The sequence below is a fragment of the Entelurus aequoreus genome, linkage group LG22, assembly GCF_033978785.1.
Source record: "Entelurus aequoreus isolate RoL-2023_Sb linkage group LG22, RoL_Eaeq_v1.1, whole genome shotgun sequence".
NCBI classification, from domain to species: domain Eukaryota; kingdom Metazoa; phylum Chordata; class Actinopteri; order Syngnathiformes; family Syngnathidae; genus Entelurus; species Entelurus aequoreus.
In genome coordinates, this window is record NC_084752.1 from 21,225,807 (window position 1) to 21,253,692 (window position 27,886).

The 27,886-nt window shown below is 39.4% G+C and overlaps 1 protein-coding gene across 6 annotated transcripts; it reads left to right on the top strand.

Moving 5' to 3' along the window:
• Window positions 1–562: 562 nt before the first annotated feature.
• zfyve27 (zinc finger, FYVE domain containing 27) lies at window positions 563–17,470 on the top strand. Of its 6 annotated transcripts, XM_062033129.1 has the most exons (15): window positions 565–888; window positions 5,469–5,706; window positions 6,924–6,994; window positions 7,068–7,254; window positions 8,955–9,050; window positions 10,084–10,196; window positions 10,289–10,407; window positions 11,516–11,587; window positions 11,887–11,907; window positions 12,072–12,092; window positions 13,973–14,114; window positions 14,205–14,251; window positions 14,333–14,414; window positions 16,576–16,675; window positions 16,777–17,470. In XM_062033129.1, exons 2-14 carry the CDS (start codon window positions 5,471–5,473, stop codon window positions 16,644–16,646), a joined length of 1,278 nt encoding a protein of 425 aa, XP_061889113.1. In that variant the 5' UTR covers window positions 565–888; window positions 5,469–5,470; the 3' UTR covers window positions 16,647–16,675; window positions 16,777–17,470. The 6 variants fall into 6 exon arrangements, with proteins under 6 accessions (XP_061889116.1, XP_061889117.1, XP_061889113.1 ...); XM_062033128.1 differs by having other exon boundaries at window positions 16,576–17,470; XM_062033130.1 differs by lacking the exon at window positions 12,072–12,092 and having other exon boundaries at window positions 566–888; window positions 16,576–17,470.
• The last annotated feature ends 10,416 nt before the right edge of the window (window positions 17,471–27,886 follow it).

Here is a 27,886-nt window from a genome sequence, read left to right on the forward strand (position 1 = left end):
AGAAGAGAAATCGTCTAAAATGTAATACGTTGGAAAAACTGTTTAAAAAAAAAAAATGTGTAAAAAATAAATAAATAAAAAATCCCAGTTTACAAGCATCCTCATTCACAACACATTCTCTTAGATTTCCATGTTATGATACATGTTCACAATATTTATTGACTGTATCTAAAAAAGATAAAAATATATTTTTATTTAAATTACGATATGAAATAATCCTAAGTGAAATACAATGACTTGGTTTATATTATTGTATAAACCAGGTCATAAAATCAGTGTCGAGTCGGTCCATAGGTTGCCTGTAGGGATTTTTAATGTCCAGCAGATGTCAGTATTTAGTGACACAGTATCGACACAGTATCAATACAGTTTTGCAATGTGTCGAAACGCTTCATGACGCCTCATCAACCCATCACTAGACTATCCAACAATTGCAACAACGACTTTTTATTGTCAACTGAATTCATTTTTTAATGATTTCTGCTGGTGAGGTGCCTTTGGATTTTTTCAATGAAAAAAATGTGCCTTGGCTCAAAAAAGGTTGAAAAACACTGCAGTACAGTACAGTACTAGGCAACCTTTTCGGCTATCGATTGCTCAGCCTGAAAGAACAGGAAGTGGACACGCCATAACTAGCACGGCTATCCGGAAGAAATAGCCACCCGAAAGCAAACAGTGCTAACAGTTCGATGCTGTAGTGATTAGTAAATGCTTTTAATCGCACATATCGGTGCTAATGTAGTAGGATAGACTGCTGTCATGTTGCCGACGAATTTGGAGGATATTTCCTTCCTCCAGGAGGATGAATTCGGCGGGACTTGCTAGTGTCGCCTTAGCTTCCTGCTGCTCATTCTCCTCAAGTTAGCTGTTTGTGGACACGTCGCTCGGGTAAGTTGTCATACCTCTTCTTCTGTGAATATGGACTACACTGAACTCCATACTAATAATAATAATAGTACTGATAATGTTGAAGTATTGAGAGTAACTTTTCGATTTTTCCGTATCCTACTTGGCTTAACACTTCGTGTTGACTATGCTGCTACCGTTGGTTTAAACTGGTGATTGACTCCATGGCTTCTTCAGTCCCACATTGATCCAACTTTAATATTCTTGCAAGTCGGGGGAAAATACACGTACTGTATTTGTGTATGACGTAATTGAAAACACTGCAGGTCGTGGAACAACCAATCAATCAAAGTTTATTAATATAGCCTTCAAAACTGCACTAAAAGAACACCTCCAGGCAACTACAAACCTAGACTAACACCCTCCCCCCACCACATCCCACCTCCACGGATTGTAAATAATCAAATGTAAATAATCAAATGTATATACTTGTTCTTATGCTTTCTGAACTCCCCTATGTTCACTACTCGCTGTACATATCCTACCAAGTCAGACCTACACTGTTTCAATGTCCATTTCTCAGATGATATAATTGTTGATGACTGAAGTGCTGATATCAACCAAACCTAACCCCCCCGCCCCAACCCCCTCCACATCCCCCCCACACCCCCGCCGGATTGTAAATAATGTAAATAATTCAATGTATATACTCTGATGATGAACTTGTGTGATGACCGTATTATGCTGATAGTATATATTTATACCATGAATTGATTAATGTGGACCCCGACTTAAACAAGTTGAAAAACTTATTTGGGTGTTACCATTTATAAATAAATTAGTTAAGTTAAAGTACCAATGATTGTCACACACACACTAGGTGTGGTGAAATTTGTCCTCTGCATTTGACCCATCCCCTTGATCACCCCCTGGGAGGTGAGGGGAGCAGTGGGCAGCAGCGATGCCGCGCCCTGGAATCCCTTTTGGCGATTTAACCCCCAATTCCAACCCTTGATGCTGAGTGCCAAGCAGGGAGTTAATGGGTCCCATTTTTATAGTCTTTGGTATGACCCGGCCGGGGTTTGAACTCACAACCTACCGATCTCAGGGCGGACACTCTAACCACTAGGCCACTGAGTAGGTTGATAAGTGGGTTATACTTGTATAGCGCTTTTCTACCTTCAAGGTACTCAAAGCGCTTTGACAGTATTTCCACATTCACCCATTCACACACACATTCACACACTGATGGCAGGAGCTGCCATGCAAGGCGCTAACCAGCAGCCATCAGGAGCAAGGGTGAAGTGTCTTGCCCAAGGACACAACAGACGTGACTAGGATGGTAGAAGGTGGGGATTGAACCCCAGTAACCAGCAACCCTCCGATTGCTGGCACGGCCACTCTACCAATAGTGGTCAATTGTACGGAATATGTACTGCACTGTGCAATCTACTAATAAAAGTCTCAAAGCCCTAAATCACGAGTGTCTCAAAGGGCTGCACAAGCCACAACGACATCCTCGGCTCAGATCCCACATCAGGGCAAGGAAAAACTCAACCCCATGGGCTACAATGACAAACCTTGGAGGGGACCGCAGATGTGGAGACCCCCCCATGGGCGACCGTTGACACCCCCACCTTAGATGCAACATTAAACTTAAATAAACCTTCTATAAACTTTTATATGTCCACATGTTCGATGTGTCAGTATTTTTTAAGCACAACTTACTGTTTTCTATCAAGAAATCGAACAGAAAAATTCACAAAAGGTGTGTGATCCATAGATCTAACAACATATGGTTCTATCAGAATTGGGGTTGTCCTGTTCATATTTCTGTTCACATTTTGATATCATGAGATCAGGAACGTCCTAACAATTGACCAACCGTACCTTGACATTTCCAGGCTTGAAATAGGATGTTCTCAGAGGGAAGTGGCCGCTGAGCTTAGTGTCACAGGGTGTCATGAGCAGCAGATTGCAACAGAGACACTAGAGCAGGGGTTCCCGGCCCGCGGAAAGGCTCAAGTTTTTTTTTAAATTTGTCCGACCGCTTCTATGTTAGATACCTTTCTTTGTTTATAATGTCTATTTACTGCTGGATCTACTCTGTATTTTATGCTGTCTTTTTTTTGGCTGCAGCTGTTACATATACTGTAATACTGTACATCAGGGGTGTCCAACTCATTTTAGCTCAGGGGCCGCATTGAGGGAAATCTGTGCACACGTGGGCCGGACTATTAAATTTTTGGCATTAAAACAAAAAAATAAAGACAACTTCAGATTTTTTTCTTTGTCTTACATTGGCCCAAAACAGAACAAACACATTCTGAAAATATTACAATAAAAGTATAGAAAACAATACCTGGCAGCGGTAAAGTTTAGATAAGGGGCCCCTAAACTACGGCCCGAATACGGCCCGCCAGCGTCCAGAATTAGGCCGGCGGGAAATCTAATTTTTTAAAAATTTGTCCTTTCTAATCTATTTTCTACCGATTGTTACTCTCGGGGTCTCCTAGCCGCTCAGGTAAATCATATTGTCTAAAAAGCCATTTTCCCATCGATAACGTGACATCGCGCTCGCGCCGCAACGGTCAAAAAGTTTGTGGACCTCTGCAGTAGAGAAGTAATGTAAAGAAAAGTCACCTGCTGTGACTTCTTCCATTCAAGTTAATGTTAGAGAACAGCAAGTGCAAAAAAGTACTGAAACGTTGAACAGTTGGACATGCGCTATCAATAGTTTACAGCACGAATATTCAACTTCTCTATTCTTATTTTTTATATTCTAGCGTCCTCTACAGTAGATATTTTATTTTGTCTGTTATAGCAGCGCTATGCTGTTTTTAAAGACTTTCCGCAAAAAAAGTTAGTCAGAATCATCTCTATAACAGCACACTAGTGTTTTTAAAAATGGAAGTTTTTATAACTGAACTCGCGGGCCAGTGGGGCCACCAGTTGAAAAGCCCAAATGATGAAAAAGAGAGGACGGAGATGGAACCTTCACAAACACTGCTAGTATAACTAATAGGGGCAAGGCAAGGCAAGGCAACTTTATTTGTATAGCACTTTTCATACACAAGGCAGACTCAAAGTGCTTCACAGACAACAAAGTGAAATGAATGAACATAAAAGCAAAGTTAAAACAGTGCGGACGTTAAAAGTTAAAAGATTAAAAGATTTAGCTGAAAGCTAAGGTGAACATAAAAGTTTTCAGTCTAGTTTTAAAAGTACGGTAGTCAGAGTTGGGGAAAGTCTGACATCTTCAGGAAGTTTATTCCAGCTATTTGTTGCATAGTGACTGAATGAGGGGTGTATGATTCGTTTTAACGATACGATTTGAATCATAATTTGAGGTTTCTGATACGATTCAGGGCCAATATTAATTTATTTAGAACAATAAGATCCGAAATGATTTAGTGAGTTGAAAAAGATTCAGTAACTTTTTTAGCAAAAAAAATTCAAGCACTGTGAATGTGAAATAAATACTGGACACTGCAGGTGAAGTTTCCTATATTCCTGTTGTTTCTTGTAAGGGAATTAGATATCAATTAATTATAGATACAAACAATTATTTGCCAATGCATTCACATTTATTTGAATAACGTGTAACCAACACTTTAAGTTGAATTACAAGGGGAAACTTTTTTTTCCTCTTTTTTTTTAACATTCAAGACATTTTCAATTTAAGTACATTAACCAACATTTTGACAGTAGATTTACCTGCTACAGTTGCTGTTGTTTTTCCAACATAAAAATAATACAATATTAATGTAAAAAATCATGTGCCAACATCTCTTCAGGTTGAATTAACAGTAGGTTTACCTGAGAAATTAAGTGCAACCAAATCTTCCCAGGTTAAATGAGCAGTGGTTTGACCCGTTACTAATTTCATTTTAATAAACGGCTACAGTGACAGAGAAAACTCACAAAAAAACGCAAACGCCACAACACCGCAACGGAAAGGACAGCGGACAAGTTTTCGCCGCTGGACTGACTTCCTGAGGCGGAAAGTTGAAAGCGGTATAATGAACGAAGTTGGAAAAGTTTGTGAATTGTGATCACTTTTTCAGTCATAAGTAACTTTTTCAATAATACTATTATACTTTGTTCATTAGACTGTTTTCAACCTTTTGTCACTTCCGCTGTGTCCGTCACTTATTTTGTGGCTTAAAGTTGTGGTGTGGCTTAATGTTATTGTGTTGTGGCGTTTATTTGTTGTGGCTTTTGCAATCGTGCTCCAGCTGAAAGTTGTTGTTATGGCTTTATGTTATTGTCTTGTGACGTTTGCATTTGTTGTGACCTTTGTCATTTGAAAGCTTGCAGACTAACAAAGTAGACTTTTTTTTCCTATCAATCTGTTCCACGTCAAGCATATAAATAATTAACATTTTGATATAATTCAATTTTTACATGAAAAATGACACATAGTTTGTTAATACATCTAATTAATGACAAAGTCTGGGTAGGCGAGCCAAAAGAACTGGCTCCCTTAAAAGAGCTGAACTTCCCATGACGACAATAAAGCAGGTTTTATAGCATCTTTATTAAGCTGTGAAGTAGCCAGTCAGAAGTGAAAATAACACTTTAATCGTCTACTTACACTCTTGTTTCTTATTTTTGTACAGGAATGATAATGCACATTACGGCGGCATCACAGGACCCCTCCCATGGCACAGGGGAAAAGGGGGAGCTGGTCCACACAATATCCAAGGAGACTCTTGGGTCCCCAGATGCTTCCGAACTGGGAAGCCCAAGATCTACACAAAACTTTGACCTCCTTAACATGGTCGTGTCCTATAAGAGAATAGCGCTTTTTTTAGAACCAGTGATGGATGCGATGGAGTTGGTTCGCTTTGTGCTCGGGTGTGTATTTTTACTACAGTGAGGTCAAGCGCCATCCATTTCAGAACACAAATTTAGAGTTGTTTTTTTCCCATATATATATATATATATATATATATTTCAGGTTAAAACCTTGTCTATCATAAAACTTGTATTAACTCAGTGCTTCTCAATTATTTTCTGTTATGCCCCACGAGAAAGAAGAAAACATTTTGCGCCCTCTGACCCCCACAACTACAAATAGTAGAATTTGTCTATAAAATTTTTGTAAGTACACCTCTGCATAACATTGTATCCCTATTAACATTGAATAAAACAAAACAAAAATAATATTGATGAACATACAACAAAGAATATCTTGATAACTTATTAACATTGTTTTTTTACTTTGTAACAGACAAGATAGAATGTGCATCAATTTGCCTGAAAAAAAATCCTTATTCAAATGAAAACATTTTTTGGACCGACTTGAACCATTTGATACTAAAAAATAAATTTGAATAAACTCAATAAATAATAATAAATTCAAATTGATCAGCAACATTAACTCAGGAGCACAATATGTAAAATTATTTAACCTACCAAACAAAAATAAATAAAACAATTTGTGCTGACTTTTGTTTTTATTAAAATGAAGTCAGAATTAATGACTACAATGAGCACCTTTTGTAGTGCACAGCTTTTCAAAGCGGGGTTTGAAGCATGATGCTGCATGATACTGATCCCCAGGGTTTTGGCATCGCACCGCATCCCCCCAGGGGGCCCCGACCAACTATTTAAGAAGAACTGTATTAACTGCATGAAATATAGCTTTCTTGACTCTCGGGCAAGTGTAGAATGAATTCATTATTACAGCTACTCGCCATTTCCATGAAGGACATGCATCTTCCGGGGAAATTGGGAGTTAAAACCTCAATTTGATGTGGGGCATAGTAAAAACATAATGGGAGGTAAATCTCACATAAAGATTAAACACAGCTGACTTACCAGTGTACATTTCACTTTACTCCTTTGATAGTTGATGTCAGCTTATTGCCACGTTATTGTACTGAGAAGCCAGAGCAAAGACACTTTTTATGGTAGTGGTTATATTGTCATCATCACACTTTAGATTTTTACCATCACTGGTACCTTTCTTTGTTGGAATCACACACAAAAAACACAATGCTTACTTAACCAAAGTCTTAGGACGTATGCTGAGGTCTTGCAAGATAGTAAGATCAAATTTTGTTCTTTAGGTGGAAGATGCCCCTCTGCTCGCTGCTTGTCTGTATATTTCTCAATGTCTTCTTCTGCACTATCAACGAAGGTAAGTTGAGTCTTCAGCAGTCTGGAGCAGTGGACTATTGGTTAATCTACTCCCGTCTTCTCTCTTCTGCCAGTGGGCTGGTTGTCATTGTGTTTGGTGGCAGTCACGGCGCCTGCTGCCCTGGGCTACCTGCAGGACAGGTGCTGGGGCAGGGCCTCAGAAGCTGAGCTGCGGGGGAAGCGCTATCACACTGTGCACCGCCGAGACTTGCAGATGGTGCACCTCAGTAAACCGGAGGCCATGCTGGAAGTCAAAGACCTGTAAGAGAAACTTAATTTTTCTGATTCTAAAAATAATTGAAATGAAAATCGCATTTTAAAGACTGTCTTCTACTCAAGATTTTCATAGTCGAATCTCATTTGTTAGATTTTGTACATCTTCGATGCTTAGTCGTACATATGGCAGTTTTTTTTTTTAGATAACCTAACAGGGTATACTGACTCTTCATTAAGGGTCAGTAACGTCACATGAATGTGCTCTAGCACTTACACAAGAATATTCCGAAGTTAATTCAAGATACTTATAAAAGGAATACAGTCTTTAATTAAAGAGAACAAAATGAAGATCTCTTTTGCGACTACACCACAGTTTGTGAGGTCCCAGGCTCTATGCTGCACCCAGAAGACATAAAACTTGACTAAATCGAAGTAAAAGTTTCAGCAAAGTTTCTGTATGTGAATTTGCGGACAAATAATGACCTTTTTCAAGAGAAAAGCGCCACATTCCGTCTTGGCGCCAACGCTGTGTCCAATTTTCAGCAGTTTCGCCGGGGTTGACGGTGGGATTTCAGCTGTCCAGAGGCGCGCGTTGGTACTGACTACGTAGCACGCCGACGCGTCTGAAAGAGTAAAAGAAACCACATTTTGGGTGTAACAATAGATGAGAAAATTAACTAGAAATCGCATAAATAATATACAACAAGGTGGCAAGAAGTATGTCAACAATGAATAAAGCAAAATATGTGCTGTAACAAAAATCACTCCATGTTCTCTACTACTCGCCAGTGTTACCATATCTGAGTTAGTGTGCAGAAATATAGGCACATACTGATTAAAGTATACTTATTCACTTAACATGCTACAAAAAAGAAATATTGGTTAAAATAGTATATAATGAGTGATACATACAGTGATTACAAATACATTTAAGGCAGCCACCACAGTTGACATACTTCACACAGGTCACAATTTCTCTGTGATTGTTGGTCCAAAGCGAATGAAGATTTCAGCAGAATGAGCGTAAGAAGTTATTTTTTTGGTTCTTTGTGTTTTTTTACACGCCGTCGGGTGCATGTTAGAGTGCTTGCTGGTCACGAAACACTGCAGGAATGTAGCAGCAGAGTACGTTAAATACGGCCACAAAATGTTACTTTCACAAAATAAAAGCATGTTTTATTGTAAGTTTATGAGCTGGAAAATGTTTAGAACTACTGTATATATATATATATATTGTGTAGGACTCCCTTGAAAAAGAGATTGTTAATCTCAATTGGACTTTCCTGGGCAAGGGTTAAAAAAGAAAAAAAAATAGATACATTTTGTTTTTTTTGTTAGAAAATCTATCGTCAAAACGACAGCAGTTGCAGCCGCACACGTCCTTGGTGGCAGTCATGGCGCCTGTTGTTTAGTTGGCCATACTCTCTTCATACACCACTCTGACTAGTGGTACACGTACCACAGTTTGCGAATCACTGCACAAAATGGTACAAAAAGATACAAAATGCTATATTTATAAAATTTAAATATATGTATATATAATATAGAATTGGAAAGGAGAAAATACTTACATTTGTATGACATGTTTGAATTTAGTTTTTAAGTTATGTTTTTAGTAAAGCTATTTTGTTTGGCATGATCTTGATAGACATTATTGTTGTGTTTGAAATAAAATAAATTAAATGAGGTAAGTGTAAATTAAGTATGTGTAACAGGAATTCAAATGATTCTTATGTCTCCATCAGGTTGAAGCACCTGGATGACATGCTTTCTACGGCCTGTCAATCAGCAGACAAACTGTTCAAGGTCCTGTATTGGGACAATCACACCACATCAATTAGGTCAGACTATACACAAACACACACACACACACACACACACGATGTTCTAATGGCCAAATTTACATGTAACTATTGTATAAATAATTACAAAGAGTAACATATTAAATACTAGAGACACATTTATTGTAAAGAAGTCAAGTTAAAGAATGAACATGCTAAGCACAAAAAAACTATTCTGTGTTAAATCATCAGCAGAGCACACCGATTTGGAACAGTATGATATACCTGTGCACATTTTAGGCAATCCAATGATGGCAAAAATGCATTATTTAAAAATTTTGAGCCAACAAATAAAGATTCTTGATATTGGCTTCTTTTTTGTTACCGGTGTTCAATTTACCGATTCGGTCTTACGCTACATTTCTGATACTGATATCAACAGATACGGATATATGCAGCAGTTCCTCTGTTGTAATGAATGAACACATTATGCTTCTTTTACTTTGATGGCACTTGACGCTTTTCCCAAATAACATTATGCAAATTAAGAGAAATACTGCAATGAACATTTGTTTTTTTTAACATTTTGTCTCAACAAAATAGTTATAAAAATAATTACGATCAATAGTCTATGCAATTTGAAAAACTGTACATTTCCATTTGACACAAACATCCTTTTACAAAGTAAAATACATTTTTGGTAGCTTTTTTTTTCCTGCATAAAACGGTGCGTGTGACTAAGTGATTCTTCCTGAGGTGTGAATTTGAATAACAAGTATTAAAGGTAGACCCTTTATTCCCCACTTGCCTTAACCAGCGCTTAACAGTCATTGCAAATCGCATATTATTCCAGGCTTGAGCTAGCAAGCTTTTTACTATGTGGAGCATAGCACAGTGTGATGAGGTCATCCCTTGTTCGCCAAAATCCAGGCAATATTTTTTCCGATGTTATCAGCAGAAAAAAAAGCTCTATGGTCATTAAATATTTCGTTTTTATGCCAATATTGGACAATAATATCCACACCATCAAAATGATGGTGTGGATATATGATTTTTCATTGTATTAGTCAACATGTAATTATTCTCTCTCCAGATTCTATGGAGGAACATTTACGGTGGTGTGTCTTCTCTACCTTGCTCCTGTGGGCTGGGTGCTTGCTGGGTTGAACAGCACCATCTTCCTGTGGAATAGAGACTTCCACAGAGGTCAGCTCACCCCTAAAAACTTTGTAGCAACATCACAGATTTAGATAGTTTTCAAAACAAAAGTTGTCACTGTGTTGTTTATTGGCTTCCAGTTTTGTTGGACCTGAAGAAGATGTTCCATTTAGGCCAGGCCCCCACCTCAAAAGCAGTGTGTGAAGAACAGGGGCACAGCAACATAGTGGACAGAACACCTACACCAACCAGTGTGGAGGTGAGAGACCCTCAGATTGTTATAATGTACAGGACTGTGTAAAAGTTCTAAGCCATCATGGTTATTTGCGATGATTAAATGCCCGCGTCTACATTTAATTTCACTGTACTTTCAAATCAACTATAGCTGTAAGCCTTTTATCTAATCTATACGCTTCATTTATAAATCCAGTACCATCAAGCAGGTCTATGCATGGATTGTAATGCACCAGCTTCTGTTGAATTCTAATTCTCCTGCATAAGATTATGGAATGTGAATCCTAAGGAAACACAGTTATAGTGATGGTCTGACTTTGTGGAAATCTGCGCAGTATACTTTACAGCAGGGGTGTCCATTACTTTTATAGAAACAAATTGAAGAATGGAGTAGTTGATACATTTTGTACATTTAAAAGTTACCAAAACCAATTCAACGTAGGTTACAAATATGCCAAGCTATCTGAACAAAACATCCACATTTTAGCTACGTGTTATAGGTGACACAGCATACTAGTGTAATATCTAAAAATGTGAATGTATACATAATCACTATTAATCTGATTAAACATTTTAATGCAGTTAACTAATCTGTAGCACAAAATGCCTCAAAATCTCTGAAACGTCTCATTTGCATTTTGGGCCGTTTGTCCAAGTAGTGTTACCATTATCATGCACAAATGTATTGTTGATGAGGTAGTGACAGCATGCAGAAGCAAAAAGGTCAATATGAAAGGCGCTATACAGCACAATGTCCTCCTACATGGAAAATATGAGTAAACAGTCAACCGACGTAAAGTATTATACACACTCTGCAGGAAGGAGCTATTTAATAAACGTGCATATATATATATATATATATATATATATATATATATATATATATATATATATATATATATATATATATATATATATATATATATATATATATATATATACCATTAATATCTAAATCAATCATGTAATTAAATTGATGAAAAATGACAGCACTATTAAACATATACTATCTACTAATAATCAAATATGTCGAAGAACAATAAAGGCGAAAATATCCCCCTGGGCTGCACTTTGGACACCCCTGATTTACAGTATCGTGTTCTGTCATTAATGAATTAATGTGTCGTTTGTAGGACATGTCACCTGGCAGTGTAGAGGAGGCTGAAGAGGCTGAGCCTGATGATGAATTTAAAGATGCAATTGAGGTATTACATTCTTCAAACATAATTTTAAACTTCATCTTGTAGGAAGTGGGCATACCTTGCAATACAATACCATTTGTATTTATATTTGTAATGGAATTATTGAAACATAATTATACACATACTGTACAGTGTAATTGGTTAGCTATCACAGTATCAGGTTCAAATGCATATTAGTAGAATAGCTAACATAACACCACCAACATAATAAGTATAATTTTCCATCACAAACACAAAATCTATGGGCGGAAAACATATTGATGATGTTGTTCATGTTTTTCTCCTGCTTTCCTCGAAATCAGGAAAGTTCAATTCCCTTGCAGGTGAGTGCTGTCCCCACCGTTTAGTAATCTTGGCTTTTCTAATCTTCTTGTCACACTATGTTGTGTGAGCTGACCTTCGTTTAGAAGCCTGTAGCATGTTCATTTGGTAGTAACTTGGGTGGTTGTGGGTTAAATTCTGCTCTGTTATCCTGCATTCCGAAAAGGAACCCCCTTTGGTGTTAGTGGTAAGTGGATTTTCCAGTACCTCCCATTCATCCTTCCATCTGCCAACGGTAATGTTTAATGTTGTGTGCACTTGAAATTACTCTACCATGGTTGTAAGTAAATGTGTCTGCAATATTAGATGTGTTGAGCTTCTTTTGTTTTCTTGTCACAAACTACCGCTAGTTCGTAAACATAAAGAATTTCAGTCATATACAATTTAGGTTTAATAATTTCAAGTGCAACTGTATAGTTTTTTTTAATTTTGTCTGCATGGGGAGTTTTATCCTCGGTCTTAGATATATTTTGTCAGCCTTTCTCACCTAAAAGCATTTTAGTGAAATTGAATATGGGGTTGGTTCTTTTAACTCACCATAAGTTTTTACTTATGTGTGACTAGTTCTCTCACTGATCATGTGCTTCTTTTTTGTGTTTATTTCTTTATGCTCGGTTTTTTTGCTAAACATCTACAGTGGAACTTCTAAGGCAGAGGTAATTTAATAATTTTTTGGGGAGGCACGTTTCCAGAAAACTAAGAACCAGGGGCCAGACTTCTCCCATCGCTATTAGTCTTACTTTGTATATTCCGGACAACTAACGTCTTCTACAGTGGACATTGGATTTTGGTCTTTTTTTTTTTTTTTTACATGAGCGCTCTGCTGTTTTAAGAAGCTTCCACAAAGAAATCAGTCAAAGATCATCTCTATGACAGCACTCAAGTGATTTTAAAGAATTTGCTGCAAAATTCTGACAAGTTTTTTTAATTGAACTTGTGGGCCACTAATTTAATACCCCAAATGATGAAAAAGAGATGGCTTCAAATGGAACCTTGAGGAACACCACTAGTATAACTAAAGAAGTTGAACAAATGACTACTGACTGCATCTGAAGTAAACAAGCTATAGCAATACCTTAGTTACATCAATCAAATTATGAAACACATTTGTAACTGCCAAAAAGGAGAGGACTTAAAAAGGTGCATTGAAGAATGCCTCAGTTATGTAAATAAGTTTGGACCCAAGTGTTCTATGTTTGCTAGCAAGGTTAAAATGCCAATGCAAGGATCTGCTAATGAATTTACAGTGTTCCAAGTTTATCTATACAAGAGGAACACACTAGGGTTTTGGGGAATTTTCTGCAAAAATTTTAGTCGCTCCCAAGTTTTGAAATGAACGGAATGGTGTCATTCCCGGGCCGCCAGTTGAATAGCTCTGCTATAAGACCCATTACAGTCCATTTTGGTCAGCTGGAAATGTGTACTTTAGAACAAATCCCCCCTGTAGAAAATTATGTAAATTGAATTAATTAATTAATTGCAGGCTCAAGCTGGTCGTAATCTTTTTTTAACTGTACAAACTATTTTTTACTTTACATTTTAACTGTCATACAAGTTTAAAAATCAATAAGACAATAAAGAAACCGGTATTGCCTGAACTTTAACGACAAATATTGGGCCGCATGTTGGCCTCACAGGGGATTAAGGGTTCAAATATTTGTTTGGGCATCTCTGTGTGGAGTTTGCATGTTCTCCTCGTGCATGTGTGGGTTTTCTACATGTACTCCAACTTCCTCCCATATTCCAAAACTGCATGTTAGTTTGATTGGAGACTAGAAATTGTCTATAGATGTGAATAATTGTTTGTCTACAGTATGTGTCCTGTGATTGGCTGCCGGCCTCTCACCCAAAGTCAGCTGGGATAGATTTCAGTTTATTCTTGACTAATGAAGACAAGCAATACAGAAAATGGATGGATACACAGTGCAAAAACTATTAGATTGCAAATTGTACGAGTTTGGAGGAATTCTAAAATTAAGGTCATGAAATTTCATTTCTATTCTATAAAGTCTCCCTTGTAAAAATTGTCTGACGCTTTGTGTCTTTCTCTCTTTTTCGCTTTTTAAGGAGGACGACGATGGTCCTCTTGGAGCTCCGGAATTTGACACAGTCTCTGAAAATGGTCTCCTAAGTCGCAACGAACCGATTCGCAGCAAAGTGTCCAAGCTGACGGAAAAACTGCGCAAGCGCTACCCCACCACTAGTGCAGGTCAGGCTGCTGTGACTGGAATTATTAGTTTTAAAGTAGCTGATACCAATATTAGATCTTATAAATGGCTCCTCTTTCTCTACCACAAAGGCAACTGTTCAGGATGCAATGCTGTCTTCTCAGTGTTGAAGAAAAGGGTGAGACTTCAACGAATTGTAATATCCAGCCATTGTTTTTTCCATTTTGCCTCAACACATCGGGTTCTCTCCCTGTTGTAGAAGAACTGCAGTAACTGCGGCAATAGCTTTTGTTCGCGATGCTGTTCTTTCAAGGTGCTGAGATCTTCCATGGGGGCCACAGGTATGCCAACAAAGAAGTTGAAAACCGTAGAACTTTAAAGGACACTTGTTGACATCCAATTTATTAGTATTATTTTAGTTTGAAGCAATTATTCCTGCCAACTGTTGTTACCATACAGGGAGGTTGCAGGGCATTCAATCGATTGCAACTTGGACTGGTCAGGTTGTTTTCGAAGACATTTTTGCCTCTCCCTCAAAACAGCTTACTCATGTCTTCGAAGACCACCTGAAAAGTCTGGTTGCAATCGATTAAATGCCCTTAGGATACAAGGGCCTGAATGAATGAGAATATTCAGACATTTACAGGCAGCCTTTGAACGTTTTAAGTAATATTTCAACATTCTTAACTGTTCTATAAGTTTAAAAAGTTGATGACAAGTTTATAACAAAACAAATTCAGAAGAGAGGAGGAAGGCTTTCTGAAAGTGAGTCAAATTGATGAATTGTGATTAACATTTTTCACTGTCATACACATGTAAAAATAAGTACTTCACTGTTTAATCTAATTGTATACTCCTTAAAGTTACACTAAATTTAATGCTCACGGCAGCACGTTATCCTGATTATAGAACGTTAAAAGGGACACATTTGGTATTTTCTCACTTATCATGTTAAACAATGCCAAAGCGATAAATCATAAGAGTCATGCATTATGGTGTGAGCTTGAACGCAGTTTTGGATGCCTTTGTTCGCGGGGTTTTGCAGTCTGGCTGGTTGTGATGTTACAGCGAGGTGGACGTATTTATTTAGACATTAAGTAAACTTGTCAGCCAGAGGAGGACATTAAGTAAACATATCAGCTAGAGCTGGGCGATATGGACCAAAACTGATACTGCAGTATTTTTAATTTGATTTATAAAAAAAAAAAAACGTTCAAAGTGCTTAAGATTGCCTCATGGCTAGGAAACCAGTGTTGAGAGCATTTAGATTATTTTTGTTGTAAGTAGTAATGTAAAATATTGTTTATTCTTTAAAAAGTAATGTTGGCCGTTAACAATTTTCGTTCTTTTTGTTTATGAATTTTAGGTTTATAACCTCACGCTTGTCCACGGGATAGATGGTGCTCAGTGCGGTGAAAGCTAAAACTACTTTTCAGCCACCCAGTCGCTACACTACAGTAGCTTAGTCTGCACAGGCTATGGGTAAAGGCACTTTTTAAAATCGAGTTGTAGTGAAATATTTGACACACCGAGCAAGCAGTAGAGAGGAGCTATCGTTAGCGTTTGTGCTAAGTGGCTAACAGAAGTGAACAACACAAACAGATGAGATTAGTGATAAAGTCGCCACAAGGAGAGCTATATGTTCTCAAGCATATTGGTGTATGTGTAAATAAAGCTGTAGTCACTCACCAAAAGCCAAATGCAATCGCTGACCAAAGCATATCACACTCTGGAGTTGAGAAGTCGGCACTGTGCGCGCCATACTTTTTTAAAAGTTTGATGCACAGCGCAGAGGTGAGCCGTCGGGCGTAATGAAGAGAAAATGGCCGTAAAAAAGGCACAATAAAAAGACACTGCTATGGCTATTTTATCTCAAATATATACCACTTTCTAAAATGTACCGGTATTAAGTATAAAACCTGTAAATCGCGCATGTTGGCATAACATCGACGTGTGACATGCAGTGACGTACAATGCTGGTAAAAGCAGCTTTTTTAAAATGCAGATTGAATCCATTGGCGAGTGTGCAGGTTTACCTACTGTTGTGACCGGGTGAATATATATTATGTTTATATGAAGTTTATATTAGAACATGTCTGGAAAATAATTGCAGTGATGACTTCAAGATCTGTATGAAGTTTATATTAGAACATGTCTGGAAAGAATTGCAGTGATGACTTCAAGATCTATATGAAGTTTATATTAGAACATGTCTGGAAAAGAATTGCGGTGATGACTTCAAAATCTATATTGAAACTGAACATTTTAAAAAGATTAACTATACTTTTGGAAAGGGTGGGTTGTGGTTTCATTTGCAATCTGGGAACGCCTCCGGAATCTAACATCTTGCAGACAGACTCAAAAAATTAAAGTAATCTGTGAAGCAAAATTTACAACAAAGCATATTTAATACATATCTAGACCACAACATTTTTTTAAAAATGTAGATTAAAAAAATCATTGGTCCCCTTTAACATTTGTCTTATTGTTTTGCTTCCTCAGCTCCAGAGGCCCAGCGAGAGACTGTGTTCGTTTGTGCCGCCTGCAATTCTTCTCTCATCAAGTTACAATGACAAGACATGTGGGCTGCTAGCCCAGCAAGGTGTTAATCACGGTTTGCTCCTAAGCTCCTCACTAAGTTTCTAAACCCTCAACCTTACATGCGCAGATCCTTGTAATTCTGACCCGACTTTCCTTTTCAAGTTCCGACCGCCCTCATGTCAGACGATGCTGACTTTAAACAATCTTAGTTTGTCCCATTGCTGAGCAGATGGACACGTTGGCATACACAGAACAGACAGGCAGGATTACACTTGTACTATCAGGTGTCGCTTACTAGATCAAAGATTTGAAATGTTCTGGCTGGCCAACAGCAAGATCCAGTTTGAATGTCTTCAAAGTGCAGCAGTGAACTAAAATATTGGTTTACAAAAAAAAACCACAATCTGTGAGTTACATGCTTGATCATTTAATTTATTTTGACCAGAATGCTTTGCTTCATGCTGTTTTTGGCCTTTTAAAAGTTACCTGTGGCCTCAGCGTCACATTTTTACTGGATCAGAAGTAAGTGAACTGGAGTCATTTGATAGGACATCCTTGCCTCACACTTACAAGCTGGACTTACAAAATTGACGTGGAGGCGTTCTCACTGAAGACAGGCCCTGGGTGCAATGTTGTTTTTACCTTTATGCAGACACTGATGATTGTAATGTTTGCTTTGCTTTTATTGGAATTATAATTACACTGTTACTGTAATCCCTTTTTCTAGAGCTAATATATTTAATTTAAATTTCCAGAAAATGCAAGTTATTTGACTTACGTTTTTTTTCTGTGTATATATTGCTTCGTCTTTTACAAGTGAAATATTCCGTTATTAAAATAAAACTCTGAAGTCGCACTTGGTATGGTGATGGATGCTTTGGAAGCAAAAACACTCCAGCAGCTGCATAGTTCATTTTAGAAGACTTGTAGCTGATAACTTTTAGAATCTTTATTTTACTTATCCAACATAAAGTATCAGTTTTATACTGAAAATGTGAGGCACCAGGAGCTACCTGGAATACTGCAGTGTTCTTGTATCCACTGATGTGCTTTAAACAGTTTTATAAACATATAGCATGTGAGTACAACCTATTTTGTGTAGCACTTTTCACAGATCAGGAGTTACCAGATACCCCAAATGTCAGAATAAAGACACGATTCATAAGGTATAGTTAATAGTGTTCTAGAAGTGAAAGAGGGTGAGCCAAATGATGCATATAAATATGCTTTACGTGTACATTGCATGCAATGTTTCAACATGAAATGGACTGATTTTAAATTTTTTAGCTGCAGCATTACACAATTTAACAGTAAAACTTGAATATTCACTGATTAGGAATAATGCACACTGGATATACCATGTGCTGTATGTTAAAAGCCAAGCTATTAGAGGTGACTTGCCAATAAATGATGTAGTTCTTAGAAACCATAAAATCAATATTTTGCTTCATCAGAGAACAGGGGCCACAACACATCACGATATGGCGCTTAAGCCCTGTCCGCGGTGCTGAAAGCGACCCATCAGCAATCTAAGCAGTTTACAGTTGACAGCACACTGTACATTTGTCCAGGAAAACAGATCTTATTTGAATATGAATGAAATGTGGTGGATGTTTGAACGCGCAAACTTCTCCATGACTTTAAAGTTAAAATCCATCAGTCCTTGGATAAATTGGTTTTCATTGGAAAGCATGCAAAGTGCGTTCAGTCTCTGTTTTCCCGCCGTGTTACTCGCAAATGTGTTAATCCTTTCCATTGTGGAAAGACCCCGGTTACACATAGGAGACTCCATTGGAGTTGCTAGGAAGAGATTTAATAAGGTGCACGTCTCAGACAAGATCTCCTGCAGGCCGTTATCGCAGATAGTTTGCAGTAGAGAGAGAGTGGATTTCCCGGCATAAAGTTGTTTGTGTTGGTAGAGAATGCTCAGCTCACTTTGCAACTTTTCCTTGTTTTTAAGAACTGCGGGCCATAGTTTGATAGCGCAGCCGAGTTGGGCCGATGGGAACGTCTCTGCGAATTTGGAGAATAGCGAGCAGTCCACCAGCTGTGCTGCGATGAGGTAGTCGCTGTTGGAGAACCTGTCCTCCACCTGTGCGATCATGCAGTCGCAGGCCTCCTTCATGACTTCGGTTGCGTCGGTTTTCCGGCGCTTGCCACCGCCTTCGCCGCCTTGGTCCGTGCGCTCTCTCACCTCCCTCACGTTGGCTACGAAGTTCTCCACGGCGCAGCTCACCACCGAGCCGTCGATCTCTCGATTCTGGAGTATGTTTTGGAGAACGTCCACTTCCGGCATGACTTCTGCGAAAAAATGCAGCAGCTGGAGAAACGTGGGCTCCTTCAAGTGCGTGGACAGGCTGTGCGCCTGACCCACGCTCACGCTGTCCCATCCCGGCTGGGTGCGGATACTCTCCAAACACTCCAGTATGGCCTCCTGGCTGTCCCACACGGCGTTAACCGTCCTGCTTTTGAAGTTCCACCGTGGCCGCTGGTTGTTGCACGCCCACGCCAGGGCGGCCGCTCTCCTGGGCGACGTGAAGAAGGTCCCGAAACAAGCTAAATCGGCAAAAAACACCTTCAGCTCGTGGAGTCTGGACGCGCACACCTGTTGCAGGGTGACATTTAATTGGTGCGCGTAGCAATGCACAAACACCGAGTTGGGGTACCTCAAACCCATCAGGGTTTGCACGCCGCCGCCTTCGCCGCCGCTCAACATGGCGGCGCCGTCATAGGTCTGCGCGACGAGTTTCTCAGTCAGCCGCAGGGGATCGAGAACCTGTTGGATGGCGTCGGAAAGGCCGGCCGCCGTCTTATCCTCCACCTGCACAAACTGCAAGAAGCGCTCAGCCACGGTGTTGTCCGCCACGTACCTCAACACCACCCCCACTTGGGGCTCGGATGCCATGTCAGTGACGTCATACACTTGAACGCCAACAAAGTGGGCGTGTTTTAGCTCCTTGGCCACCTCCTCCCTGTAGACCTCATACATGCAGTCCAGCAGCTCCTTCTGCACAGAACTGAGGGCTAATTTAAAGAAAGCCTGCGCGTCGTAATGCCTCTTGAGCCGCGTGTCTCCCTCACACATGGTGTCGAAAATGCAGCTAAAAATGTTGGGGTTGAGCGGCTCGGCCGGTTCGTGAGCACCCGAGTCCGCCTCGCACTTCCCGCACAGCTTGATACACGTGATCAGCCTGTCGAGAACGTACCGATTCTCCTCCGTCTGCCGGTTGTGCTCCTCGACGCACAGCCGATCTGCGTCATCGGCGTGTTCCTCCACGGCGGGCAGCCCGAGGAGACCCAACTTCATGGCGCATTTCAGGTGCGACGAGGAGCTCTCGTGCTTGGCCGTTCTTTCCGACAGGTGCTTGACGTCCTTGAAGCCGATCGACGCCCACACGGTGTCCACGCCGCCGAACAGGAGACACGGGAAGCAGAAGAGCGCGCGTTTGGCCGTGCTCGCCGTCAGCCATTTCTTTTTGTCGAACCAGTCCTTCTTGAAGGTGCGCGTCACCATGTCTCCGTACTGAAGCAGGACAAAGTCTTCTGGTCGGTGCGGCCCCAGACGTTTTATTTCCAGTTGCTCATCCGACGGTAATTTGTTGAACCGCACGCACAGGAGAAAGTCTACGTGGTTCATTCTACAACTCCACAAACGCAATTTTAACGCATTAACTTACAGCAAAGAAACGAAAAGCAGCGACGATTTTCTTCTTTTTCCTCCTTTTTCTGTCTATTTCTTCTTCTATTTGTTTTTTGTTTTTTTACTACCTTTTCCGGTAGACTGGGCAACGGCCTTGGGCATTGTTGCCCCCTACCTGTGAGTTGGTGTTACTGCTTCACGCAGAAACTTCACTTACTGTACTGCAGTGGTACTTTAAAGGCCTACTGAAATGAATTTTTTTTATTCAAACGGGGATAGCAGATCTATTCTATGTGTCATACTTGATCATTTCGCGATATTGCCATATTTTTGCTGAAAGGATTTAGTATAGAACAACGACGATAAAGATTGCAACTTTTGGTATCTGATAAAAAAAAGGCTTGCCCCTACCGGAAGTAGCGTGACGTAGTCAGTTGAACATATACGCAAAGTTCCCTATTGTTTACAATGATGGCCGCATGAAGTGAGAGAGATTCGGACCGAGAAAGCGACAATTTCCCCATTAATTTGAGCGAGGATGAAAGATTTGTGGATGAGTAAAGTGCAAGTGAAGGACTAGTGGGGAGTTGAAGCTATTCAGATAGGGAAGATGCTGTGAGAGCCGGGGGTGACCTGATATTCAGCTGGGAATGACTACAACAGTAAATAAACACAAGACATATATATACTCTATTAGCCACAACACAACCAGGCTTATATTTAATATGCCACAAATTAATCCTGCATAAAAACACCTGCGTGTTTGTTATGCTAGCTCCTAGCTCCTCTGCTAGCTCCTAGCTCCATAGAACACGCCAATACAATTCAAACACCTGATCAACACACACCATCACTCAGCCCAAAAGACCGTTTACCTAACCCAAGGTTCATAAAGCTTATATATTTTTAAAAAGTTACGTACGTGACGCGCACATACGGTCAAGTTATCGAATGTTTAGCAGCCAAGGCTGCATACTCACGGTACCTGATATTCAGCTGGGAATGACTACAACAGTAAATAAACACAAGACATATATATACTCTATTAGCCACAACACAACCAGGCTTATATTTAATATGCCACAAATTAATCCTGCATAATAACACCTGCGTGTTTGTTATGCTAGCTCCTAGCTCCTCTGCTAGCTCCTAGCTCCATAGAACACGCCAATACAATTCAAACACCTGATCAACACACACAATCACTCAGCCCAAAAGACCGTTCACCTAACCCAAGGTTCATAAAGCTTATATATTTTTAAAAAGTTACGTACGTGACGCGCACGTAGGTACGGTATGTGTTATGCTAGCTCCTCTGCTAGCTCCTAGCTCCATAGAACACGCCAATACAATTCAAACACATGATCAACACACACAATCACTCAGCCCAAAAGACCGTTCACCTAACCCAAGGTTCATAAAGCTTATATATTTTAAAAAAGTTACGTACATACGCAAAAAAAAGCCAAAGCTGCATACTCACAGTAGCACGTCTGCGTCTTTGTCATCCAAATCAAAGTAATCCTGGTAAGAGTCTGTGTTGTCCCAGTTCTCTACAGGCGTCTGTGTATCCAAATCAAAAGTCCTCCTGGTTAGAGTCTCTGTTATCCGAGTTCTTCCATCTTGACTGCATCTTTCGGGAATGTAAACAAAGAAGCGCCGGCTGTGTACTGTTGTGGCTGACTACGTTCGAAAAATACGTCCATTTCGCACCGACAACTTTCTTCTTTGCTTGCTTGGCTTCCTTCTCCATAATGCAATGAACATGATTGAAACAGATTCACGAACACAGATGTCCAGAATACTGTGGAATTATGAAATGAAAACAGAGCTTTTTCGTATCGGCTTCAATGTGGAAGGCATACCCGTGTTCGCCGGGCTACGTCACGCGCATACGTCATCCGCAGAGGCGTTTCGAACCGGAAGTTTAGCGGCAAATTTAAAATGTCACTTTATAAGTTAACCCGGCCGTATTGGCATGTGTTATAATGTTAACATTTCATCATTGATATATAAACTATCAGACTGCGTGGTCGGTAGTAGTGGCTTTCAGTAGGCCTTTAACCTTGTTGGAGGTACCGAACCCCACCAGTTTCATATGCACATTCACCGAACCCTTCTTTAGTGAAAAATAAAATGTTTTTTTTCAAATTCAAGACAGTTATATATTTTTGGTAACACTTTAGTATGGGGAACATATTCTAAGTAACAAAGACTTAATTTAGAGTTATTTGGTTAGGGTTATAATAAGGCCATTAATAAGTACTTAATAATGACTTGTTAAGAGCCAATATGTTTTTGATTGATTGATAGCACAGTGAAGTACATATTCCGTACAATTGACCACTAAATGGTAACACCCGAATAAGTTTTTCAACTTGTTTAATTCGGGGTCCACTTAAATTAAATTGATTCATGATACAGATATATACTCCTCCGGGGTGTGGAGGAGGGGGGGGGGGGGGGGGGGTTATAGGTTTGGTTGTTATCATCAGTCATCAACAATTAAGAACAGAGAAATGGACATTGAAACAGTGTAGGTCTGACTTGGTAGGATATGTACAGCAAGTAGTGGAGAGAGAGAGAGAGAGAGAGAGAGAGAGAGAGAGATCAGAAGGCATAAGAAAATGTATCTATTTGATTATTTACATTTGATTATTAACAATCCGGGGAGGGTGTTAGTAGTTCGGTATCAGGGAGGTGTAGCAGATTTTATAGACTAGGCTCAGTGCAAGTTGTTTTACTCTGTCCTCCACCTAATTTGCATGTTAATAAGCAACTAATTAATGGTGAATATGTTCCCCATACTAAAGTGTTACCATGTTTTTTTTACTGGTGCACAAAATGAACCGTGCATGAACATCACCTTGTTCAAAGAACAAAACCAACACAGTGCATAAACTCGCAACAAATTACACACCTGCAAATCAGTCTGACTTCTGCTGTTGCCGTATCCGTAATACGCCGATAGGGAAAAGTTTTTATTTACACGATGAGTCGGGTGTGTCTTGACCTCCGCCGAACCCCTGAGGCCGACTCACCGAACCCCTAGGGTTCGATCGAACCCAGGTTAAGAACCGCTGCTGTACTGCAATGTCTGTTGCTGGTCTTTTGGACACACTAACAGTCGTGGTCAAAAGTTTACATACACTTGTAAGTTTCTAATACAACTCATATTTTTTTGTGATAGAGTGATTGGAGCACATACTTGTTGGTCACAAAAAACATTCATGAAGTTTGGTTCTTTTATGAATTTATTATGGATCTACTGAAAATGTGACCAAATCTGCTGGGTCAAAAGTATACATACAGCAATGTAATATTTGGTTACATGTCCCTTGGCAAGTTTCACTGCAATAAGGCGCTTTTGGTAGCCATCCACAAGCTTCTGGCAAGCTTCTGGTTGACTTTTTGACCACTCCTCTTGACAAAATTGGTGCAGTTCAGCTAAATTTGTTGGTTTTCTGACATGGACTTGTTTCTTCAGCATTGTCCACACGTTTAAGTCTGGACTTTGGGAAGGCCATTTTAAAACCTTAATTCTAGCCTGATTAAGCCATTCCTTTACCACTTTTGATGAGTGTTTGGGGTCATTGTCCTGTTGGAACACCCAACTGCGCCCAAGACCCAACCTCCGGGCTGATGATTTTAGGTTGTCCTGAAGAATTTGGAGGTAATCCTCCTTTTTCATTGTCCCATTTACTCTCTGTAAAGCACCAGTTCCATTGGCAGCAAAACAGGCCCACAGCATAATACTACCATCACCATGCTTGACGGTAGGATGGTGTTCCTGGGATTAAAGGTCTCACCTTTTCTCTTCCCAACGTATTGCTGAGTATTTTGGCCAAACAGCTTGATTTTTGTTTCATCTGACATCACATGGACAAAGATAAGACCTTTTTCGAGGAAAGTTCTGTGGTCAGTTGAAACAAAAATTTAGCTGTTTGGCCACAATTATTTAAGGACAACCTAAAATAATCAGCCCGGAGGTTGGGCCTTGGGCGCAGTTGGGTGTTCCAACAGGACAATGACCCAAAACACACGTCAAAAGTGGTAAAGGAATGGCTAAATCAGGCTAGAATTAAGGTTTTACAATGGCCTTCCCAAAGTTCTGACTTAAACGTGTGGACAATGCTGAAGAAACAAGTCCATGTCAGAAAACCAAGAAATTTAGCTGAACTGCACCAATTTTGTCAAGAGGAGTGGTCAAAAATTCAACCAGAAGCTTGTGGATGGCTACCAAAAGCGCCTTATTGCAGTGAAACTTGCCAAGGGACATGTAACCAAATATTAACGTTGCTGTATGTATACTTTTGACCCAGAAGATTTGGTCACATTTTCAGTAGACCCATAATAAATTAATTAAAAAAACAAACTCCATGAATGTTTTTTGTGACCAACAAGTATGTGCTCCAATCACGCTATCACAAAAAAATAATAGTAGAAATTATTGGAAACTCAAGACAGTCATGACATTATGTACTTTACAAGTGTATGTAAACTTTTGACCACGGCTGTATGTGCTCCCTTTGATAACATATTCCCATTGCTAACTATGTTGTTTATTTTGAAAGAGGGACAGACTGCTCTGTTGCTCCACTACAGGACAATCTAGTGGGGAATATTGTTTTTTCATTCAATCCACCATCTTCTCTAACAGTGGTTCTCAAACTTTTTTTCACAAAGTACCACCTCAGAAAACACAAGCATCACCATAATGACCAACATTAAAATATAGTAGTAGCATAGTAGGCCTAAATATACATTAAAACAAGGCATATATGTTTTATTTAACAAGTATGTTTAATATTTTTGGCCACTGTAACATTACACACAACGCAATAACATCATCAACAACGATACTCCATATATTTCTACTTCTGTGGTGTACCACTAGATCAGACCTGGGCAAAATACGGCGCGCGGGCCACATGCGGCCAATTAAGATTTTCAATCCGGCCCGCTGGCCGTTCTACATAATTTTTTTTAGACCTTTAACATCAAAACTGTAGCCTCCATTATGATGTGCAGTGCTGTTTTTAAATTACCGTAAGTCTTGAGTTATAGAAATCTGCGCTTTCGGGTGTTATAGGAGTTATTACGGTAATCTACGTCACAGCAGCTCAGACGATGAACAAACCAGAGTGGGTGGGGTTGGTTTTCAGAGCAGCCAGCCCGAAACGCGTGTGTCAGGAACAGATCCGCAAGCAGATTTTTACAAATTTCTGCATAAAAGTCATAATATATCATATTGTTGTTGTTTATTACACGTTGCATTCATATTTTGCTGTTCGTTACATTTTTCTACACAACTATCCAGGAGCTGGTCTGAGAAGTAAAAGAGGAGAGACGTTCATATGTTGTTAATATTCAGTGTTTTATTGTTCATAGTTAATATTGTAAATCCCACTTTCTTTATTTTAATGTACACTTTGGGTGTCCCATTCAGTAAAAAACTGTAAAATTCCATTCCTTTGTCATAACGAACATTGTGACTTTTGGTATTAGTGTTCCTGAAAAAAAGGGACCCAAACACATTTTTACAGCTAGATGTGTACATATAATCTATACACATCTACACATTGGGCCCCCCAGAACATTTTTTTCTCTCAATGTGGCCCCTGAGTCAAAATATTTGCCCAGCTCTGCACTAGATGGAGCCCGCGTACAAGTACCACAGTTTTGAGTATGACTGTTCTATAACACTTCTCATTAGGGTCACATGTGAGCTGGAGACTATTCTAGACGACCTCAGACGGGAGCCAGGGCTCACCCTGAATTGGTCACCACTCAATCACAGGCAGGGGTGTGGCACCAAATTGTGGGCCCCCAAACACGGGACTCCAAGGGGTCCCCCCAACGTCACTGCCCCATACATACACACACACTTGGTATGTTTACGAGCACTAAAAACAATTATTGCATTGATTTGGTTGAAACCAGCATTATAAATACCATACTAATATTTTTATTGAATTAACATATCTAAAACATATTTAGATACCCCCCCCCCCAATAATTTGGTTTTGTTAACGAAAAGCTTTTTTTTTTCTCTAATACATTTTTCTTTACTTTAGAGTGTAAAGTAGAGATTAACTGATATACATGGGATTATTTTTAGTTGATAATACAAATCATAATAATACATCAATATTATTATGATTATGTTAATAATTAATCTACTGGAAGTTAAATCTCCCCCTATCTTGAAGAACTAGTAACGCCTCTGTTTCTAACTTTATTCGAAGGTCTTTGAATGCACCACAGTTATGGGCAATGAAAACTTTTTCCTATGCTGCCCCGGATAGATTTATTGTATTTTTAGCTTTCTTCTATCACCTCATCCTTGTTCCAAAAAATGCTTGTGCTGTGTGTGACTGCGTAAAGGTGAATTTTGATGACATTATGACGTCTGTGTTCGTTGAGTGAAGTGTTCCAAGGTTTGCTGCTATCAAGGTAAAACAAACTATTTAACCTTTTTGATAAGGGATGACGTTAGCTTTGGATATTCCTAATTTGATTCAATGCAAGTTGACTATCAAATGGTACACAGTAAAAATGGCAATAGATTTTACAGTTGAAAAAACAATGGCGGCTCAATTCGCCAGAATTTTATTATGAACAAACCGTGGTACATTTTTTGGTTTTCCCATTCACAGTAATACACAATACAAACAACTGTAAGTGTTTCAGTGAAAATGGCAGCTCAGTCGCCAGAATTTTACTGTTAAAAACAAAGGCACCATTTTTCCATTGACTCTAATACACCATAAAAACAATTGTAAATCTCACGGTAAAAAACTGGCAGCTCGTTTGCAATAATTTTACTGAAAAAAAAAACAGTGGCACCGTTTTTTCATTTACAGTAAATTATGTGGTAAAATTCTGGCGACGAAGCTACCAGATTTTTACCATAAATCTATAGATTTATTTTACAGTGTACTTAAAAAAAAATATAGTAATCAAATGCATAGACCGGTGATTCTCAAACTGTTGCACAAGTACCACCAAGCTCCATCTAGTGCTACGCCAAATAATCACTTGAATAAAGTACAGTGTTTTATTTAAAAAAAAAAATTAAACACAGTGTAACTGTTCAAACCGGGTGTCATGTTAAAATGGCCAAAATATTCAATATACCTGTTAAATAAAACCTCTGCCTTCTTTTTAACGACTACTTAGGCCTACTAAGCTACTGTATTTTAATGTTGGTTATTATGGTTGGTCATTATGTTTTCTGAAGTGAATAAATTTGAGAACCACATTGTGTAGACAATTGTTTAAAGATATCATAAGGCAAATCCTCATAAATTAATATTCATATTTATTTACAGATACAAGTGGCCCTCTGTGGGCAGCCATAACTGCGACGTGGCCCTCAAGGACAACAAGTTTGACACCCCCATGCACTCGGCCACTGTTCAGCCCCAATATACATTAAAATAATAACAATTGTTTTTCGGGCACGTCCAACCGGTAGGAGGCCACGTCTCCCGGCTGGCCTGGGAAGGTCTCAGGATCCCCCGGGATGAGCTGGACGAAGTGGCTGGGGAGAGGGAAGTCTGGGCTTCCCTGCTTAGGCTGCTGCCCCCGCGACCCGACCTCGAATAAGCGGAAGAAGATGGATGGATG

Bases quoted from the DNA above. Each gene is read 5' to 3' on its own strand.
- zfyve27 (XM_062033128.1), top strand. From the start codon at position 5,471: ATGATAATGCACATTACGGCGGCATCACAGGACCCCTCCCATGGCACA. The intron at 14,115-14,204 runs GTCAGGCTGCTG...TCTACCACAAAG, and splicing joins CTACCCCACCACTAGTGCAG to GCAACTGTTCAGGATGCAAT. The intron at 14,252-14,332 runs GTGAGACTTCAA...TCCCTGTTGTAG, and splicing joins TCTCAGTGTTGAAGAAAAGG to AAGAACTGCAGTAACTGCGG.